The sequence below is a fragment of the Nannizzia gypsea genome, genomic scaffold, assembly GCF_000150975.2.
Source record: "Nannizzia gypsea CBS 118893 supercont1.3 genomic scaffold, whole genome shotgun sequence".
Lineage (NCBI taxonomy): Eukaryota > Fungi > Ascomycota > Eurotiomycetes > Onygenales > Arthrodermataceae > Nannizzia > Nannizzia gypsea.
In genome coordinates, this window is record NW_003345199.1 from 2,503,870 (window position 1) to 2,523,954 (window position 20,085).

At 48.1% G+C, this 20,085-nt stretch overlaps 6 protein-coding genes and 1 non-coding gene across 7 annotated transcripts; 4 read left to right on the forward strand and 3 right to left on the reverse strand.

The window, feature by feature from the left end:
* Nucleotides 1–1,512: 1,512 nt before the first annotated feature.
* Nucleotides 1,513–2,746, reverse strand: MGYG_04380 (fatty acids protein 3 elongation; the record flags this gene model as incomplete). The annotated part of the gene is made up of 3 exons (XM_003174155.1): nucleotides 1,513–1,877; nucleotides 1,945–2,227; nucleotides 2,324–2,746. The coding sequence occupies 3 exons, from the start codon at nucleotides 2,744–2,746 to the stop codon at nucleotides 1,513–1,515; spliced, it is 1,071 nt and encodes a 356-aa protein (XP_003174203.1).
* Nucleotides 2,747–4,159: 1,413 nt separating this feature from the next.
* Nucleotides 4,160–5,262, forward strand: MGYG_04381 (alpha/beta hydrolase fold-3 domain-containing protein; the record flags this gene model as incomplete). The annotated part of the gene is made up of 2 exons (XM_003174156.1): nucleotides 4,160–4,500; nucleotides 4,587–5,262. 2 exons carry the CDS (start codon nucleotides 4,160–4,162, stop codon nucleotides 5,260–5,262), a joined length of 1,017 nt encoding a protein of 338 aa, XP_003174204.1.
* A 212-nt stretch (nucleotides 5,263–5,474) lies between these two features.
* Nucleotides 5,475–5,546, forward strand: MGYG_10542. Its single transcript has one exon. It is a non-coding gene; the product is annotated as a tRNA-Ala (tRNA).
* Nucleotides 5,547–5,928: 382 nt separating this feature from the next.
* On the forward strand, nucleotides 5,929–6,635 carry MGYG_04382 (cytochrome c oxidase polypeptide VI; the record flags this gene model as incomplete). Its single annotated transcript, XM_003174157.1, has 4 exons — nucleotides 5,929–6,122; nucleotides 6,216–6,261; nucleotides 6,323–6,440; nucleotides 6,514–6,635. The coding sequence occupies 4 exons, from the start codon at nucleotides 5,929–5,931 to the stop codon at nucleotides 6,633–6,635; spliced, it is 480 nt and encodes a 159-aa protein (XP_003174205.1).
* A 301-nt stretch (nucleotides 6,636–6,936) lies between these two features.
* MGYG_04383 (multidrug resistance protein 1) lies at nucleotides 6,937–11,190 on the reverse strand (the record flags this gene model as incomplete). The annotated part of the gene is made up of 3 exons (XM_003174158.1): nucleotides 6,937–10,025; nucleotides 10,081–11,041; nucleotides 11,101–11,190. The coding sequence occupies 3 exons, from the start codon at nucleotides 11,188–11,190 to the stop codon at nucleotides 6,937–6,939; spliced, it is 4,140 nt and encodes a 1,379-aa protein (XP_003174206.1).
* Nucleotides 11,191–12,865: 1,675 nt separating this feature from the next.
* MGYG_04384 (aerobactin siderophore biosynthesis protein iucB) lies at nucleotides 12,866–14,251 on the forward strand (the record flags this gene model as incomplete). The annotated part of the gene is made up of 2 exons (XM_003174159.1): nucleotides 12,866–13,843; nucleotides 13,925–14,251. 2 exons carry the CDS (start codon nucleotides 12,866–12,868, stop codon nucleotides 14,249–14,251), a joined length of 1,305 nt encoding a protein of 434 aa, XP_003174207.1.
* Nucleotides 14,252–15,505: 1,254 nt separating this feature from the next.
* MGYG_04385 (hypothetical protein) lies at nucleotides 15,506–19,922 on the reverse strand (the record flags this gene model as incomplete). The annotated part of the gene is made up of 5 exons (XM_003174160.1): nucleotides 15,506–17,978; nucleotides 18,041–18,845; nucleotides 18,917–19,161; nucleotides 19,234–19,352; nucleotides 19,467–19,922. 5 exons carry the CDS (start codon nucleotides 19,920–19,922, stop codon nucleotides 15,506–15,508), a joined length of 4,098 nt encoding a protein of 1,365 aa, XP_003174208.1.
* Between the last annotated feature and the right edge of the window lie 163 nt (nucleotides 19,923–20,085).

The window sequence follows — 20,085 nt, forward strand, 5'->3', positions numbered from 1 at the left end:
TTCATGCTTAACTTTGGCCGTCCCCTGGCTGTTGCACGCTTATCTGCTTTCTGATATTGTATACGCCGGCTTCGTCACTAACCGGCTAGCCGGCCTGTCTCTGTTTAGGGTCCCGCAAGCGCGTCTGGCCGGAGTCTAGGCAGGTACTGCGTATCTAAAACCGGCGGCTGACTGACCGACCGACTTTGCTGGGTTGTTATTATTATTATTATTGCTGTTGTTGTTATTGTTGGTGGTAGAGGTGGAGGCGACGGGATGCGTTCGTCTTACTGTGCGGACCCAACCCCCGTCTATATAATCACGAAGTAAGCAGCAGACATGAACACTGCAGGATGTAAGTCATCCGGAACGAAAAGCGATCCCCGAGCGTGCAGAAGATGGACGATACTTAAAAATTCTCCTTGACTTGGGAGCTTTTGGGCCGACCGGTTAAATTACCGAAGTGAATCAGGGTTCTCTAAGGCCGTTGGAAGTGGAGAGAGTGGCTTGCTTGGACTCATGTATAATGGCCGTGATATCGGCTGGGAGACTGAGCACCGGCTATGGCTTGGGATGCTAGCTAAGCTCTACTACACAGACATCTCGACGGGAGTAGATGCACGGACGAGAATAGGGGGAGAAGACAAGATATAAAAGGACGTTCGACTCGCTGATATTAATACAGTGCAACCAATCCACCGTCGCCTACCGCTACATAAATACAAAGATGAACGAAAAAGAAGAGAAGGGGGGGAAGGGGCAACAATTATGAATAGTGTTTTTGTCAATTTCCACAGTCATTATACCCAAGAAAAGAAATAAAAAGAAACAGGAATGAAAAAAGGTGGTAGAAGGGAAGAAAGTGAAGAAGACGAAAAAGAGGTAGAAAAGGGGGTCAGTGAAGTAAAAGGTGTAGTAATGCAGATGAAAGTGCTAGAAAAGAGAGAAAAGGTGTTATTAGTAGGCAGTAGAAAGTAACTGTAGCAAGCATGAGGCAGAAAGGAGAGGACGGGGGAACAGGATAGGAGCGGGGATGGAGAAGAAATAAGGAATCATGGACCAAGGGAAAAAAGCATTTCCTGTCCGATTGTGTGTTTTGCTCTTCCATTTCTGTTTCATTTGCTTCTCCCTTTCTATTTTGTATATGTATGTCGTATTGTTTTTTTCCAATGGTGTCTTTTTTATCATGCAAGTGCTTCTTCACAGCCAAGTGAGAATTAGTAGGTAAGGGAGTGTGAGTGTGAATGGGACACAAAAAGGATGTATCCCTCGTATATAAAAAGCCATCTCAATCGTATCAGGCGTCCGTACCCAGCCAAACCGTTTGCGTCCGTCAGCATCAGCCAAAGCTGGAGGAGGGTATGACTCCGGTCCCACAGCATTGTTTTTCCCATTCGTACAGTCTCCAAGTATATTATACACGTCCATTCCAAACGTATTCAAACGTAATGATCGCAAGAAAAACGTCAAAAGGAGCCGCCCGGTTCAGTCAAGTCAGTCGACGGTGGTGGTAGTATTAGTACAACTGATCGCCTATGCTTTTCTTGACCTGGTGACGGGTCCATTGGCACGGGCAGTGGTGGTAGCGTTTCCGTTGGTAGCACTTCCGTTGGTGGAGCCGTTGGAGGCGACTGGGGCAGAGTGGCCGCCGACATGGGGGACTTCCATGTTCTTCATGGCAAGAGCAGCTTGCGACCCAGTGTTGCGGCGTGGACGGCCGGACTTGGCTCCCTTCTTGTAGGTGGCGAGGTAGAAAGAGATGAAGAGAAGGAGGTAGGAGGAGAGGATGATAAGACCCGCGAAGGCAGCAAATTCCTCACCTGCGCACTTTCCTGCGTTGGGCATCCATGGCCAGTAGGTGGAGGTAAAGTAGGTGTAGGAGGCAAAGTAGACAAATCCTAGACCTAGTTAGACCATGCATAACGACGGCAAAGGGCCAGAGGGAAGCAAGAGAAAAAGGCTTACCTAGATCGATAACGAACTGTGCGATCTGCAGACGGGTGATCCACTCTTTCCACCAGATACGAATTCCTCGGGCGCTCTGGAAGTAGTACCAGTACATGACTACATGGACAACCAAGTTGAGGGTGATGGGTACCCATGAGACAGCGGTAGAGCCAATAAGCTGAGTGTAGCAGAGCAGAGCAGTAGCACCATGGTGGTAGGTATGAAGGAAAGTGAGAGGCTTCTTCTTGAGGACGAGGAAGACGGTGTCGAGCAACTCAAGGTATTTGGTCAAGTAGGTCAACTGTTACTCGACAGGTTAGCCAACCCCGGAACCAAACGAATGGATCGAAAACAAGCTTGACAGGGGATGTTGAAAGAAAACAGGGATTGCACTCACGTAGTAAAGGAGAACCAAAGGCTTAGTCCAACCACCTTCATAATGGCAGATGGCATGGAAAGTACCCTTCCGGACCAAAGTGGGCAGTAACTGTTCGATATAGAGGACCAGGAGGAGAAAGCTGACAGCTGTCAGGATGAAGTTGTGGACCATGAAGAGGCCGTTCAACTTCATGGCCGGACGGCTGCGCATGAGCTCACGACCACCAAAGATGATGACATAGTAGGATATCAGGGCAATAGTGGTAGCCTTGAGGGTCGACATGGGCGTCTCGTTGGTGACGAACCGGAAGTCATCTGCCGAGTAGCCCATGATGGAGGTGTAGACGGAGTCGAAGATAGGCCATAGCTTCACGCCAAACGGCTGATCTATCGAGGGAGCGGAGAAGGAGAGAGGAATGTTGGAGAGCAGGTTGGCCGACATCTTGTTCGACCTCTTCTTTTTCTTTTCTTTCTATCAATAAAACTAGAACAAGGTATTTTCGGATCTATGATCTAGGTCGTATCTTGTGTGTTTCGCTGAGTCTGTATAAGGGAGCGGTATCGACCGGCGCGAACGGCAGCGGCGGGACTAGGAGAAATGGCGCCCGGAACGGAGAGAGAGAGTTGATCCGAGTCTGCCGATGAAGCGAGCAGACACGACCAAGGTGTGAGGGTATATCAATGGCTGCTGAGATAGGTGTTGTTTTTTGGCGGGAATAGGGGGTTGTTTTGGTTTTTCCTGGACGAGGTCTCGCAGGGTAGAGATGGAGGACCAAAAAGAAAAGGAATAAGGGTGATTAAAAAGGGTAGCGAGCAAGCATTACGGGAGAAGCAGAAGGAGAGAAAGAAGAGGAAAAAGAAGAGAAGAGACCAAAAGGCGACAGGCGAGAAGGAGAGAAAAGCTGAAGTTGAGGAAAGGAAAGAAGAAGCCAGCGAAGAAAAAAGTTGGAGGTTTTTTTTTTGGTTGGGTTGAGATAGCTTAGTCAGCTGCGGCTGCTTCCGAGGTACAACGCTGATTGGCTGGGAGGAAAAGGGGTAAACAGATAAGATGAAGAAGCAGAAGAAGAAAGACGAAGAAGAAGACGTCGAGGAAGCGGGAAAGGGTGAGGAGTTAGAGGTAGAGAAGGTGGTATTACAGCGGAGTAAGGAAGGATAAAAAGCAGTAGGTGAGTAGAGCTGAAAGAGTGGGAGATAGAGAAGGCCACATAGATAAAAAGATAGGGACAGGCACATGAAGCCAAGGAATAACTAGTTTGGTGTCAGTGATGCAGCATCGCTTAGTGGTTGTTTACTCTTACTCTAAACCTACCAACATGACGTCTATCTATCTATTACTTCTACCTACCCTCTTCTTTAAGATAACCAGCTATATCACTATAATGTATAAAATATAGAAATTCTTCTACCTACAATTACTCCAATTACTCCTTAAGTCCTTCTATACATTAACGCCCGTACGGAAGAAGTCAGCTTCTTCCTCTATGTATCACTATCAACTACGATAGGGGTATGTGTAGTATCAAAGCCTTGGTGATGTTTGCATTTAATACTACACATTGGCGCACGAAAATGTAGATTCATTTACCATGACTATACAAGACCAGCGTATACCAACCCACCCTGCAATGTACCCCATACCCCATCCTACGAAGGGGCCGGGGTAGAGACAGCCCCCAACATTTATATACCCTCGTCGGTTGGCTGGTCATGGGTACAAATGCACGTCCAGCCTGTTGCCTAACCAAAGAAAAGAGGTTTTATGCCTTCACTTCTTTGACTATCAAGTCAGTTAGCCAGATTTTTTTTCTAGCAGCATAGTTACGGCCCCGATCAGTTGACCCCTTAAACCACCAGCATGCCAATTCAGAGCGACCTCACCATCGATGCCGCCAAATTCAATACAAGCAACGTCACCGACGAAGTAAAGAAAGTGAATGAGTTTATTGAAACGGCGACTAAAAATGGACCAAAGTGGTATGAAGTAGGAGCTGAGAAATATCGACAAATGGGAGAAACAGGCGAGGCACTACTACCGGCGCCTATCTATCTCCCAGATGCTATAGACGCAACTCTACCCTCTAGAGAGGCTGGTCGTGATATTCCTTTACGTGTGTTCAAACCGGAAAATGGCCTTCCAAGTAAAGGCATCTTTCTTCTTTTTCACGGAGGAGGGTTCGTGTTAGGGTCTCACAAACAGTAAGTCAAGCCTCTTTAACTAAGACGATATTAATTAAGACGATATGCCACAGAGAAGTCCTTATAACTAATGTCCTACACTTAAGTTCGGATACCAAGCTGAAGGCTTATGCCAACAAATGCCAACTCACTGCCATCTCAGTTGGCTATCGCCTCGCCCCAGAAAATCCCTACCCGGCCGGTATCAACGACTGCATTGATGCTGCTGAATACCTCATTAACCACGCAGAGAAGGACTATAAAGCAAAGCTAACTCTTATGGGTGGGGTGTCATATGGTGGTTGTTTGGCCGCATTAACCGTATTTCGGCTTATGCGCTCGCGTCCAAAACACCAGCTCGCGGGTGTAGTCTTTCTATATCCCTGGCTTGATGTATCTCTGGGTCTGCCGAAGGTCACTTCATTTACAAGGCCGCTAGTGATAAATTTTGAGGTGCTACAGCAATTCGCCAATGCCTATGCTCCTAATACGAGTATAGAAGAGAGAAAGCACCCTCAGGTCTCACCACTATACGAGGACATGCAGGGCTTATCACTCCCACCAGCACTATTCCTATGCGGAACAGAAGACCCGTTACTGGATGATACCCTTCTTATGAGTATGAAATGGATGGCAGCAGGAGGAGAAGCTATTCTGAAAGTTTACCCAGGAGCTCCTCACGGATTCAACGTCTTGCCAGTAAAAGTAGCCGACGGAAACGCTGCTATTCTTGAGTTTATGCAAGAGAAGCTAGAAGCTGTAGCCCAGATGCAAGGGGATTGAGATTAACCGCCGTTTTCTCTCGTTTTTGAGTATTTAGTTGGCAAACATTTGTATTTACAGCACTAGTCAATGCTGTTATTTGGTTAATATTATGGTTAATATTAAATGGGTGCGCGTGAGTTCTGAAATACTAAGGATTTATACAGTTTCGAGCAGTTAACTATCTCTGCTACTCAAAAAGAACTACGCCTCTCTACCTTAACATCAGTTCAGGGCTGTTGGTTTAGTGGTATAATACCCCCTTAGCATGGGGGTGGTCCAGGGTTCGATTCCCTGACAGTCCATTTTTTTTGTTTCTGATTTTTTTTATCTCTACATAATATCTTTGCTCTGTCTCGCTCCTCAACCTATTATTTATTTTTATCCTGTTGTCATTCATTTTTTTCTTGGGCGTTTTTGTCTTGTTCTACCACTAAATTGCTGCTGCTGCGGCTGTCTGTCTCTCGGGTGGTGTGACGGTCCCGTGACCCGCACCAAGAACATCCAAACCAGCCAGAAAATCTTCCTTCCTTCAACGTCACAGCAAACAACAATCACTCTTCGACCGCTGCCACTGTGAGCTTCCACCCCTTCGCTCGCTCTCAATTGGGTTGCTTCCGTCTACTAAACTCTGCCACAGCTATCCCTCCGCTTCCGAGCGTCGAATTGACCCCTTCGCCCTCCGCAATGGCTTCTACAACCCTATTCCGTCTCGCTACGCGCACTCCGGCCACTTTCTTCAAGGCCGCTCCATACGCCGCTCGTGCCAGAGTATCTGCTGCCGTCCCTGCTCCAATCTTCAGAGCCAGCGCATTCAGCACCACCCCCATGCGATTCAGCGGTGCTCACGAGGAGGAGACCTTCGAGCAGTTCTCTGCCCGGTTCGTCTCCACCAAACTCAAGCCTCAACCACTAAAAGAGTATTTCACATCCAATGAAACGGAAATACTGATTGAAAAATTATGATGTAACAGATATGAGAAGGAATTTGACAGCGTACAGGACGTTTTCGAGCTGCAGGTTAGATGAAATTCGGTGGTAACTTTTGCCTTCACCAGACGACTCATTTGTGTTTTTGCAGAGAAACCTTAACAACGCCTTTGCTTACGATCTCGTTCCATCCGTTGCCGTCATGACTGCTGCTCTCAAGGCTGCCAGAAGAGTCAACGACTTCCCCACTGCCGTCCGTGTTTTCGAGGGTGAGTCCTCCAACCTGACTTAACTTAGTTTCCTTTTTGATATTGGCGTATATCTCCTAACATTCTCTGCCAGGCATCCGATCAAAGGTTGAGAACCGATCTCAGTACGAGCTCTACCTTGAAGAGCTCAAGGATCTACGAGAGGAGCTCGGTATTGTCCTCCAGGAGGACCTATACCCGGAAGAGTCCAAGTAGAGTCCTTTCTTTCGGCTTGCTTCCCCTCTTCTTTTTTGTATCTGAATAACTACTACTACTCTTGTTGTAACATGTCACAATATAGATAAAACAATTTTTATTTGTTTTCCTGTCTATACTCTCTATCTCTTTACCTTTTTACAACTGCCAGCTCACTGTACATTTTTTTTGGGTATATATCAAGATGTTACTTGTAGCCACTGCTGGTATTAATTTATGTATAATCACTAAAAACAACTAATAATATATATGTTTAACATGCTAAATATGATAACGATTTTACTCTATACTAAAGTTTTCTTTACGCATCCAACGACTGATGAATCACATTCGCTCTATAACTCTCGCATCTCTCCACAAGCTCCGCATGCGTTCCCTGATCGACACACTTTCCTCCCTCGATCATAAAGATTCTATCAGCCCGGTGAATCGTGTTCAACCGATGTGCAATAGCTACTATAGTGGTCTTGCGAGCCACCTTTGCCAGCGCATCTTGAACATGCTTCTCACTCTCAACGTCAAGAGCACTAGTCGATTCGTCCAACAATAACAATCTAGGCTTTCTGACCAGTGCACGAGCAATGCTCAACCGCTGCCTCTGGCCACCGCTGAACTGTTTTCCGTCCTGCCCGCAGACGGTGTTATATCCATCTGGCAACGCGGCGATGGTATCGTGTATATTGGCCAGACGACATGCTTCTTCGATTTCTTCCTGCGTGGCCTCAACGTCTGGTCGAGCTCCAAGACCGATATTAAATGCCACTGTTCCCTCGAACATGACGTTCTCTTGCGGTACGAGGGCAATGGTATCTCGGAATGCAGCACCAGCTTGCTTGGTGATGTCTACCCCGTCAATGAAGATGGAGCCAGAGGCTGGGTTGTAGAATTTCTCCAATAGTGCAAAAGTAGTTGACTTTCCGGAACCGGAGGGCCCGACTAAAGCGCAGAATTGACCGGGGGCAATGTTGATGGACAAATCATCCAGTGCAGGCTGGTTGGGTCGAGAGGGGTATCGGAAGTGGACGTTGTGGAATTGTACGCCCATGCCCTTTGTAGGAAAAGATGAGGGTGTAGTGGTAATTAACTGCGCCTCGACGTCTCTGGGCTTCTCCTCGAGCATGTTAAATCGTGGGTCGGTATATTTGGTACCGGCCTTTGAGCCAGCTTGGTCGTATTCTTCGTCTCCCTCATGTTTGATGGATAGGAGGTCCACGATGTTTGAAGCTGCAATACGGGCTTTGGTGATATCGGGAACAAGAGCGAACATCTGACCGCATGACTGTGTGCTGAACAGTAGGGCGGGCAGGACGATAAAAAATTGAACTTGCGTATACATTCCTGCGAGAATCTGTTGTGATCCCCACCAGTATGCCAGTGCGTACACTAGTGTGCTGATACTGTATGCCAGCGAGAGCCAGAAGTTTCCGTGCAAGACGGATCTCATGTTCGACTTATACGGGGCTCTCAGGGAGCGATTGAAGACGCTGTAGGCTTCTTGCTCCAGGGAAAACGCTGCAATTGACTTGATATTGTCAACCGTCTCAACCGTGATAGCCGTTGCCTTTGCGTACGCCTTTTGGTGCTTTTTCTGATACTGAGCCATGACGCGCAGCCTAAGGACTCCAGAAGCCAACAAAACAGGTAAAGTAGCCAAGAGGACTACAGCGATCTTCCATGCAATGATATGGGACAGAATGACACCAGCAAAGAGGTTGGCAACGGTGGAAAAAAGAACACCGATAGTTGTACCTGTCAAGCTGCTAAGAGCCGAAGCATCGCTCGTAACAAGGGCAACCAATAGTCCAGGCGTCCGCCCGTCTGCAGTATGCCATTCTAGTGGTTGACGAAGCAGCGAACGAAGAGAGAGAACCCGTGTACGATATAACGTCTTTTCAGCAGCCCAGCCAAACGCAGCTCCGTTCACAACAACAGCAGCAAATTTCACAATTGCAAGAATGAAGAAGAGTAGACCAAAAAGCATACCGCTGGATCGAATGCTTGGACCGCCTCGACAGACGCTTAGGCTGCCTACCGTGTGACCAAATATGACGGCTTCACCGGTATAGCTGACACCAATCATAATAGAAGTAATCAGTCCAAGTGAAATGAGCAGGAGATTCGGACGAATGAGTGGGAATGACCCTCTCATCGTAGCCCACAGGCTCTGTTTTGGCTTCTCTATTTTCTCTTCGAGTTCAGTGGGTACGCTGTCTGCTTCTTCGGGTAAATATAACTGAGCAGGCTTCACCTCCTCTTCTAAAACATCTTTCTCAATGGAGAATTTCTCCCCCTTGTTCAGGGTATCAGCAGTGGTGAGAGTTTGATCAGGATTCACTTCAACCTGGGTAGACTCGGTCATGATCGAGCTGGAGGAACTGAATTTTCCTATGTTCTGCAGCCGGACCATGCCAGCATACACTCCATCGCGAGCTACAAGGTCCATATGTGTGCCTTGTTCCATGACTTTGCCTTTCTGCATGACAATAATGTTATCAGCATCCTTGGCAGTAGCCAATCGATGTGCAATTGAAACAGTCGTGACATTCTCGGACACTTTGTTCAATGCAGCCTGTATCAACCTCTCACTGGTAGAGTCAAGAGCGGCCGTGGCTTCGTCTAGTAGCAGCAGAGGAGGGTCACGGATAAGGGCTCGAGCAAGTGCAATTCGTTGTTTCTGACCACCACTCAGCTCTGCACCAGCACTACCTACCCTGGTCGCTAGGCCGTCTGGCAATGAATTAATGAAATCAATCGCATTAGACAAGGTAGCTGCATGACGAGCGAGGTTGACAATTTCCTGAACCACATCTCCGTGCTCTGCTACAGCTTCGTCTTCACTTGCACCTTGACGTATCTTTTCGGTAAGTTCAGAAAGGTCTGAGCCAAGTAAGGTAGGGAGAAGATGTTTGTGTTTCTCTTGTGACGAGCTAACAAGACCGTGTGCGATGTTTTCCAATATAGATCGATCAAGCAGGTTTGGCTCCTGTTGAACCAGACCAATGCTTCCACGTAGGTGTCGAACATTGATTTCTTTTAGGTCCCGATTGCCAATGCGGACGCAGCCAGTAATTGGATCATAGAGGCGTTCTAGCAGTGCTACAACAGTCGACTTTCCACTTCCTGATGTTCCAACAATGGCAGTGTGCTTGTTCGGAGGGATCTTAAAGCTCACGCCTTGCAATACAGGCACCTCAGGGCGAGCAGGGTAGTTGAACGTGACGTCTTGAAGCTCAATTTCCTCCGAGGCCAAGGAAATAGTCGAGTCACCCTCAGAAGAAGTTCCATCAATGGCGGATTGGCGTTTAATCGTGGTCATGAGCCTATCACCGGCAGATGCTGCTGAAGCAAAGATATGCATAAACGGAGCCATCTGACTTAAAACAAAGGATGCTATGCAAATAAGTTAGATGGTTGTTCTCAAATGTGAAGGGATAAAGATACTAACCATCGAGTAACACGAATATCACGGTGTAAACAGCACCGACTGAGACTTTGGAGGGTTTTCCATCTGCAAGATCAGCAATCATCCTGCTTCCTTGCCAGAAAGCAAGTGCATTTGATGCATATGCTACGAAATAGAGCATTCCGAACTGTATAGAATGGGTAATGGCCTTTTTCAATGCATCCATCCTTGCACTGACGAGATGCTGGGCGAACAAGGCTTCCAATCTGGCATTCGCATTGAAGGCATGGACAATGCTCATGTGGGACAAACTGGATGAGACAATTGACGTGGCAGCGTTTACATGGGTTGAAATCCTGCTGGAGTATTTCTTTATATAATGTCCTCCGCCAAAAGCCATTAGGAAGTAGATTGGTACAACCGACATAAGCATCGCCGCGATGGTAGCAACTTTGAGAAACGCTACAATATAAGCAGCAACGAAGTAGGAGATAGTACCGATAAACAGGCCTACTTTCTCCGACGTTCCCGCTTGAATCACTTCGATATCACTGACCAGCCGAGAGGTGACATCACCCGAAGGCAGTGTATCCGTGAAGGCAATTTCTTGCCTCAAAAGACTGTGGAAGTATTTGGTTCGTAGGCGTCGCACCAGGCGTTCGCCAACCATGCTCCAACACCCAGTATGGATGTACATACACACGAAGTTTAGGATCGAGACGTAGATGACTTGTAGCACCTTTGTGGTTATAGCAGCCTGGTAACCACCAGGTGGAGCATGGGTAGTCGAACATGTCGATGAGTTCAGATCGTCGACTAATTCACCAAACAGAATACCAAGCAGGGGGAACGGGATACCAGCGCCTATTCCAGCAATTGTTCCAATTATGATCAGGGCAATATCAGTCTTTTCGGGCTGCGTCCCAAACAGAAGTCGAAAATACCCAAATGTCGGAGTTATAGTATTTTCCCTGGAGAGTAAACTCCGTGTCTTCGCCCACCACTTCAATTATTATGTTAGAGAAGAGGTATGTAGACCGAAGGTAGCTGGGAAATACGTACCTCTAGCTGACTCTTTGGTGATGGCGGGGCCTGGATGCTAGTATTTGTCGTGACTCCTCCTGTAGGAGGGCTCTTCTTTTTCACGGCCATTTAGAGGGGAAGATAGAGAGTTATACAGATGCAATGGTACTCTCATCAATCACAAAAAGTCCGGGATGTCCGAAAAATGCCAGATACAGCGAAGGGATGGAGAAGAGCAGGCGACGGACGTATTTCAATCGGAGCTGCGAAATCCATCACACTTCGGAGGTGACATGGCCAGGCATTGGATCAATGAACAGACACAGCAATATCCCACCGAAAAAGGCTAAGAAAATAGAGAGCTGAGTACGTCTCCTCGCATTCGGGTGGAGAAGATTTGCCATATCCATGCTGAAGCCTTTTCCAGCAGGGCCTCCAAACACATTCTCGGGGTCAAAAACCTTTTCATTGGGAACGGGTGGATATGACATAGTTGGACCAACTACAGACGAGAATGAAGGACAGACTTTCCCTGGTCCTATTTTTTTTTTCTTATCAGATGGTAGGGGGCCAAGCAGTTACGAGAACATGACAAACCCTGTCACTGAGCGGGCTCATTGCCTCCATGAGAAAAATGCGGACCGCGTCAGGCGAAGGGGGGAAACGAGAGAAGAGACTCTCGACAAGGGGACACATCCCGTGTTGTTGATCGATGGCAGGCCACTGAAACAATTGATTGCACTTCATCGCATCCCCAGATCGTCCCCAAGGGCAAGGAATGTTTGAAGGAGCTTTGCGGCACATCGCGCAAGTACAACACGAGGATAGGAGATATACGGAGTAATCGCCTCCATCACAAGAAAACTGTCGGAATGTCAGACAAAAAAAAAAAGGAGCCGATGGAGAAGAAAAGAAAAGAAAGAGATAAGATGAGATGGACCCACTTTTTTCCATCTGATAACTTTGTCTTGACTTTTTCCCACACAGCGAAAACAGCCCAACGCCGTCAAGGCAGTGTTGGAATGTGAGACGGACTCCGTACATACTTCGTATTGCTAGCTGGCACACCATGGCGGACGGAACTAGCATGTGCTATTGGCCTCCTGGGCCACCCACACCGCATCTGATAAGGCTCCACGCTGTCCAACTCGGTGTCTGCTGCAGCAAGACAGACAAGAAACGGCCCCCTGGCGTGTTGCATTATTCCCGCTGAGAAATCCCTGAACGGCTCGGCTGTGGGTTTCTGTGGGTATTGGGGTGTGTGACGGCCACGGATAGCGTCCAGGGGTTCGCTTAACTTCCATGGCATCACTTTATCAGATGGAAATTGGACGGAACGAACGGCTTCGCCCCAAGATGTCCTCGCAGAAAGTGCGCGGTGGACAGTTGCTCGTCGTCGTATCAAAATTCAATTTGCAGCCAAGCCCACTAAAAGGTAGCCCCGCTAACTCTATTTACTAAGCAGCTAGCTTCAGCAGTGTCTTCTATTGGTGAAAATTACCGCTTGTCTCATGACTAAGCGCAACTTTGGTAGCTTATATTGCTTATATAAAATATTAAGCCACGCCCTGCATGATTATCTGATCCTTACGGATGTGCCGTGTGGCATTCCTGCTCCGAAAGCTTGCTTGCAGAGTTGCATCATATACGCTCGTATTCCGATTCTCTTGTGATATTATATTGCGGCCTTCCGTGCCCCCTCATTGACCTACTTCTTTCCTTCCCCCTCCTCTGCAGGAAAAGAAAAGGCTCCGATACCCTCATCTCCAGGGATTGTCCATACTCAATTGCCTCAGGATCAATCATGTCTAGCTACTCTTTACTCTCACAGGAGCGTGCTCCCTATATTCGAATTCCTGAGCCACAGAATGCTGGCTACGAAATTGTCGAATCGAGTCCCGCAAAGTCCCTCAGAGTTCAGCTGTGCAAGGAAACAAGCACAGAGTCGAAGCCTCAGAAAGTAACACTTCACCACTCCAGCCTCAAATTCACAGACCTGTTATTAGAAGATGCCTCGAGGGTTCCTCCGGACAATAACAACTCAGCCTGGGCTCGAGCTAAGAGGAGTCCTTTATCTAACATGTCCTGGGAAGGAAATGATACTCCCACCGTTGGTCAGATCTGGATTATCGTCTATGCCATTCTCACTGTCCGGCCCGAGCTTGAAGTGTTCAGAATCACATTAAACGGGACTGCGAGTGATATTCTAGCACATCAGCTAGAAGCCGTCGGGCTTGCCATCGCTCACCCTGCGCCTAGTGCACCACCAGGCCAGCCTGTTCCGACCTCGGACGACCATGTTGGCCAACTGGTTGTCCTTCGCCGATCATTCTGGCAAGGCGCCGGCTCTCCTTTTGGACCGAGGCCGATCTGGGTTGCTGGGACTGAAAGCTCAGATATCTCCCCATCATTTGAGTCTGCCTTCCCTCCCAGAGCACTGGATTATTCTTTGACCACTAAGTTCCCCTCCTCGCGCATTCACACTACTCACCCAATCCGTCCTGTGAAGCCAACGCCAGGCTCTACCATCTATAGCCGTTATATCCCACACTTGAAAGAGACATTCTCTATGGTTGCCCTTGACTGGACTAATGAGGAACATGTCAATTATTTCCATGTATGGCAGAATGACCCTAGAGTTGCGGCTGGCTGGAACGAAACCGGAACATTAGAGCAGCACCGTGCATATCTGCGGAATATTCATGAAGACATCCACCAGTTCCCTGTGCTGGCCAAATTTAACGATACGTTCTTTGCATATTACGAAATCTACTGGGCCAAGGTAAGTGCTCGCACGATAAATGTCACAATAAATAAACAGTTAAATCGAACGTAACTAAATTGGAATGTCACATAACTATAGGAGGACGCCATTGGGCCATACTATGAGGCTGGTGACTTTGATCGTGGCCGACATTTCCTAGTAGGAGATGCTCGTTTCCGTGGGCCCCATCGTGTCAAGGCCTGGCACACCTGTCTTACGCACTACATGTTCCTCGACGACCCTCGTACCAACTTGACCGTTGGTGAACCGAGGGCAACAGGCGCCAAGGTCCTTGCATACGACCAGGCAAATGGCTACCACATTAACAAGTTTATTGATCTGCCTCACAAGCGTGCTGCCTTGATCATGTGCCCTCGGGAGAAGTTCTTCCAGGAACCTCCGTTTGAGTACAAGGAAAGCTCATGAAGGCTGATGACTTAGGCATCCGATAATTGATCTTGTTGTCTTCAGATAAAGAAGCAAATAACACCTCTCAGTATAAGTGCAGGAAAAATCTTTCACATATGGCCAGTTATATAGAGTCTGGAGCTTGTAGAGCTTCTATTGGATAGACAGATAGTATGTAAGAATGCCCTCAACATCTGAATATTTTGACAATGATATACACTTCACGTCAAAGCCACACATTAAAAGTTCTCTTAAAACTTAATCCGAAAGTTTCGGCGTTAGGGGACGGAATCAGGGGATGATCCAGGAGCCTAAGCATAAGTAAGTTAGGTGTAGCGTTAGCGTTCAGGCTAAAACAGCGCGGACGGGCAGGATGGTTTAGGCAATCTTCGAACGCATTTGAAGCCCTGCGGAGCGAGATTAGACTGCAATGCCTTTTACAGTCTGACACCATTCCTTCCGGCCTGCCATTTACCAGCCATTGAATAGAAAATATTTCGAGTCACGAGCCATCTATAGCCACTAATTATCTTAGAAAAAATGTGAATTCCCGAAGCTAACTGCAGAAGCATCGTATATGTAATGTACACGCATCCTGCATGCATGGAAGCCCACCCAAAAGAAAAGTAAAGAAGCCTTGTCGCCCAGGCCAGAATTCCGAATCTGACCAAACTCCTCGGTTCCAACACACATCATTGCTGTATTTTTTAACCATCCCATGCATGCGTACAAGGAATCACGGCAAGGGTGAAGAAAACAAGGGCTGAATCGCTGATATCGAGCAAGGTTTTAAGTTTCCCCAAGAGAAGAAGATAATAAAAGGGAAAGAAAGAAATGAAAAAGCTTGGGGAGCTGAAATGGGACATGCCGCTTTTGTCAAATGCAATATAAGGTGGAAGAAGAAAAGAAGAAAGGTAGAAGGTATATAGGAAGGATTAAATGTATACTATCGAAGCCGGACAAGGAAATGAAGGGGAAAGGTGAAGTAGAAATTGGGAGTAATGTCGAAATAATACAATCCTGACGCGTCGGCGTAACTAGAAATTATCCCGTCTCATTTCGCAGCATGACGACGTAAAGAACGCGATACATTGCTGTCGTTGCGAAAATTCAAAGGGGCCAAGAAGGGAGAGAGAAAAATCTGACGAATTGGTCAAGAAATATTAAAGAGAGTAAAATGTTGTCCAGGGCCAAGGGTATGATGCAAAATGTGTTTCGAGAAAGAAATTTCTGGTGAAAGGAAGAGGCAGAAAGGCGAGGGCTTCGGGCAAGCTAGGCCGAAGGTTTCCTCATGATATAGTATGTTAGGAGTGGCCGGACGTCCTCCCCGGGAGAGTTGACAAAGGACCAGAACTTCTCTTCTGGTTTTACCATCTCGTGTAGTTCCAGGCAGAAGTCCATAACGGCACGTCGGACGTCCGGCTGAGGGTTTCTAAGGTTTTCGCTGGCAAATTTGCCAAGTCGTTGAAGTTCAGAGTCACTGAAGTAGAGCTTCTTTTCGTTCAAGCGGTGAAGCAGTCCGCAAAGGACATAGGTGCCCATAGATACCATCCGGCTGGCTTCAGTTGACTTCTCTTCTGTTTCCAAAAGTTGGAGGATATCATCTACTACCTCTTGAGGGTTGCAGGTGCTAACAATATCTTCGCATGTCTCCTCGAGACCGGAAACAATGTGATTCGTGATTTCATAATGTTTTCGTGTCCGGATTATTGATATAATTGCTCTGGAGTAGAACTTTGCGAAGAATTCCCGATTTTGAGATAGCATGAGCCGTATGGTGAAGAGGATTTGCGTTTTGAGATCGAAAGATCGGCTTGTGCTGGATACCCTATTTTCATCTGGAGATTCCAACGCATCAAACAGGGCAAGCAGGATTTGAGAATACTTGGCCTCGTCATTTACGATAGAGTCATGGTATCGGATGAGGCCTTGAAATTTTCTATACCCGTGGACGTCCAGAGCAGAAGTTCGGATTCTCATAAGCCCCCTATCAACCATATCCCGTGCCCGATTAGGATCTTTAGAGTGAGGGCTAAGGCTCCTTCGCCTTTCTGATATTTCAACCTTCTTCCATCGCCGATGGGAGTTCTCATTTGAAGCCGGAGCCGGAGGGGAATATGAAAGTGGAGAAATGCTCTGGGTATCTTGGTTATATTTGCGATTGGTAATTGAGGATTCGTTTAATGGTCGAGCCTCAAGAGGCTTGGTCTTTGAGACTAGTCGGTTTGAATGTGGTGTTATAGGGGAGGCAACAGAGGTTTTTGAGATAGGTGACTGGGGATCCTCATAGACTTTAAGGGCTGTTGTTCCATTGGATTCAGCAATGGTAGGTGGCGGTGAGAGCTTGATAATGGAGGAAACTTCTGGCTCAGAGGACCGGACATGGGTCTTTGGTGGAGTGCGGAGGGGACTGGAAAGAACAATCTCCCTGCTATGATGGCGGAATTTAGGAGAAGTAGGGATTTTAGACAGCGGGGTTGAGCTGAGTGCGCGCTGTCTAGGAGGCGTCATTTGACCACTAGTGATATCCGCCTCTTTATGGACATCCGGAGGTGCTTCTTGAGGCATGTCTTCAATGCGGGACTCGGCGAGATCTGTATTGATAGTCTGAAGATCAGCTGGATTTTCAACGGGAGGCTCAACCGGGATGTCGGTTTGCGTTTGCACCGGGATTTCCACTGGGGCTTCAGCTGGAGTTTCATCCAGCACTTCAGTTGTTTCAACTGCTGCTTCAACCGTAGATACACGCGCTTCAATTGGCACTTCCGTTGGTTCCTCATGCTGGGGTCTGGTAGGTACTTCCGCTGGTGCTTCAATTGGAGATTCAATGGGGGTTTCAATTGGCGCTGCCACTGGGGTTTTAAGCGGGGATCCTAGTGATGGCATCCCTGACGCTTGGACTGGCGTCTGAGGAATTTCAATCTGTATTGGATCACTGATATCTGGCAAGACAATGGTGAAATCTTCATTTGCTTTGGTTGGGCTCATGGTGTCCTCATCAACTGCCTGAGGCGCTGGGATGACCGGCTCGAGCTCACGTTCATATTTGGGCTCAGGTATAACTTGCCGTTCCTGCTCTGGCTCTGGATCAACCGGATTAATAGTTTTGATAATTTCCGGTTCAAGTGGTTGAGCCATTGGAGGCTCAGACGCTGCGGGTTTCCTTTGGAGGGTGTTTGTAGTTACACCTTCCATTCTCGACTTGGGCCTTGCCGGGGGTTTCCTTGTGCGGGGAGCTGGGGCTGTCTTTGGACTGGACCTTTGAGGGCTGCTAGTCGGGCTTAATACCTGGGATTGAGCGCTGAGGGGAGCATTTCTTCGGGAATAAGGATCAGCTGTTGCAGGTCTCGATAGCTCAGGTCTACGAGGGCGCATGCCTGGCCGCATTGGAGCCGATGAGAGCGAGCCTCCTTGGACGGATGATGATGACGAAGATGAGGGCTGTGTTCCGGTAGGTGCAGTGCGAACAGAAGCGGATGATGCGGGTTGCCTCTGTAGGTTAGGCCTGGCCAGTCTTGGCTCGGAGAAAGAAGATTGAGCGGACTCTGGGCGAGGAGGGAGGTTCTTTGCTGCAGCCATCCGAGCTTTCTTTTGAGCAGCAATGGTTTCTTTTATAGACATCCTCATCAAGGACGAGCCATGAGACTGTCCACTGCGGGGAGCCGTAGCGTGAGCAGCGGCATTAGGGTTCCCGGCATCCTTTTCAAGCAGAGCTCTCGATTTCGTATCCAACTCGGAAATGATGCTTTACGTATATTGTTAGAATTTGCGTGACTATAGGGTCAGGAAATAGGGACAAGGGCATACCTTCTAGCTCTATCAGGCCATATAGTCGCGAATGTCCAGTAAGTTCCGCGCATGTTTTCTCGAACTCCCGGATTGGCATCGCCTAGGCCTTTCTTGATACATTTTTCAATAAGATCCACACCGCCACCGTGCTCAATTGCATTCTTATGCTTAGCATGCCGGTTCATGATCGTTTTGAGCCATCCAGTCGCAAAAAGCCTAGGTTGGGTATTCTTATCCTGGCAGGCAGCCCACATATGTTGGAGTAGACGAGCAGAATAAGAGATGTTACCAATGATAGTATCAACTGTGAGATTCCCACTTTGAGAGGTTATCTTTTTGACAGCACCACATAGTTTGATAAGATTCTGAAGCAGTATCTCGACCATTGGTTCTATGGCTGGCCCGTTTACTCGAGCAATGTCTTGAAGAAGAGAGCAACCTGCCGCTGATAGAGTGGTACGGAGAGAGTTGACTGCTTTGAGAATGCCATCGAGCAGCTGTTTGATACCTGCCAAGTAGTGAGCTTGGTACTCATGAGGGGCATTTCCTTTGGTCAACCTCCGTAAAGTGTGGACACTCTTTTCACGATGTAGCCAGTTGTGTTCGGTTTCTTTCCCTTCGAAATGGGGTACCATGTCTCGAAACATGTCATCAATTTCTCTGTTGGAGTATATAGTAATTGGATCAAGAGAAACGGGGACCTCGTGTTCGACGCTGACTGTGGATAAGGACTCAATGCTAGCAGCATGTGAGAGTGCGTCCTTTCTGGGCGGATCACCTCTAGGAGGCCGTGATGGAGCATAATGGGAGTCATCATTTCGACCTTGGGTTATATGTTAGAGACAAGATACACACAGTTCTAAGCAGTTAAGGAGGGGGAAGGGGGAAACATACTGCTTCCATCTTGATGGTGATGTGAGCGAGTTGAAAGAACTGAGTTGGGCCTTGGTGGTTCCTCTCGACGGTGGGAGAAACTGCTTCCAGGCCGGGCAGGTATGCCAGAGTGTGAGGAAGGAAGGTCTGCATCGGGTATAGAGTTGATACCAAGTGCCGCAAAAATGGATAAAGTGATAGACCTCCTGACATTATGGGACTGAATCTGTTTCTTTAGATCTGATATGGCTCGTGGCGGGGCGTTCCTAAGCACGAGATAGCGGGGATTAGATTATGACGGACAGACAAGTGATATAGACCGGCAATGCATCGCTTACTGAAATAACTCGATCACGGCAGCCTTGGCCGTTTCTCTGACAGAGCTGTCTGCGTCCTCGAGGCCAACAACAAGGCTGGGGACGTGAGCACGGAACAGAACCCCACGCTCCTTTGTCATCTGTATAGCATAACGGTCAGCTGGCGTGTGTATAAAAAGGATAAAACGACGAGAATAAAAATAAAAATAGAAATAGAAATAAAAAGTATGAATAGGCAGCAGACGAGTACACACCTTTACCAGCCACATCATACTAGTTTCTTTTGCCCTGGGGCTCTTGCCGACGAGGGCAACCTCTAGAACATGGTGCTCAACGTCTGCGGGTGCTGACTGCCAGAAGTCCACAAACGCCTGGGAAGCGTGAGCCCGCACACGTTCCTTGTGATCACCGAGCTTCTCGAGCAGCAGCGAGTACGTATGGCGTCCCTGACTGGCGATCAAAGCATTCTGTTCTTGGAGGTAGAGCCGTTTCAGCAGATGACCGAGCGCAGAGAAGCCACCGGCGGAGAGGGAGCCATGCTGTGACGCAATAGCCAGGCGGATGGCATCGAATATATCCCCGGCGGCAGACGTAGGAACATGCCTTTGCTTGATTTCCGACTTGAGCTTGGTCAGCGAGGTCACCTTCGCGTCGACGGAGAGGGACGTGTTGCGCAGGGCAGCTAGTAGCTCCGTGGCTCGTTCATCCATTGTCAGAGTCGCACAACCGCAAATGTCATTGGGGATAGTCGTTGAGCAGTGGTCGCCGGGCGTCAGGCCGTACGAGAAGAAGCTGAGAGCTGAGCTTCGGTTTCGGTTGCTGGGGAGTGGCGGGCGGAGGAGAGGGCTATTGTTGTTGTTGTTTGGTCGGCTG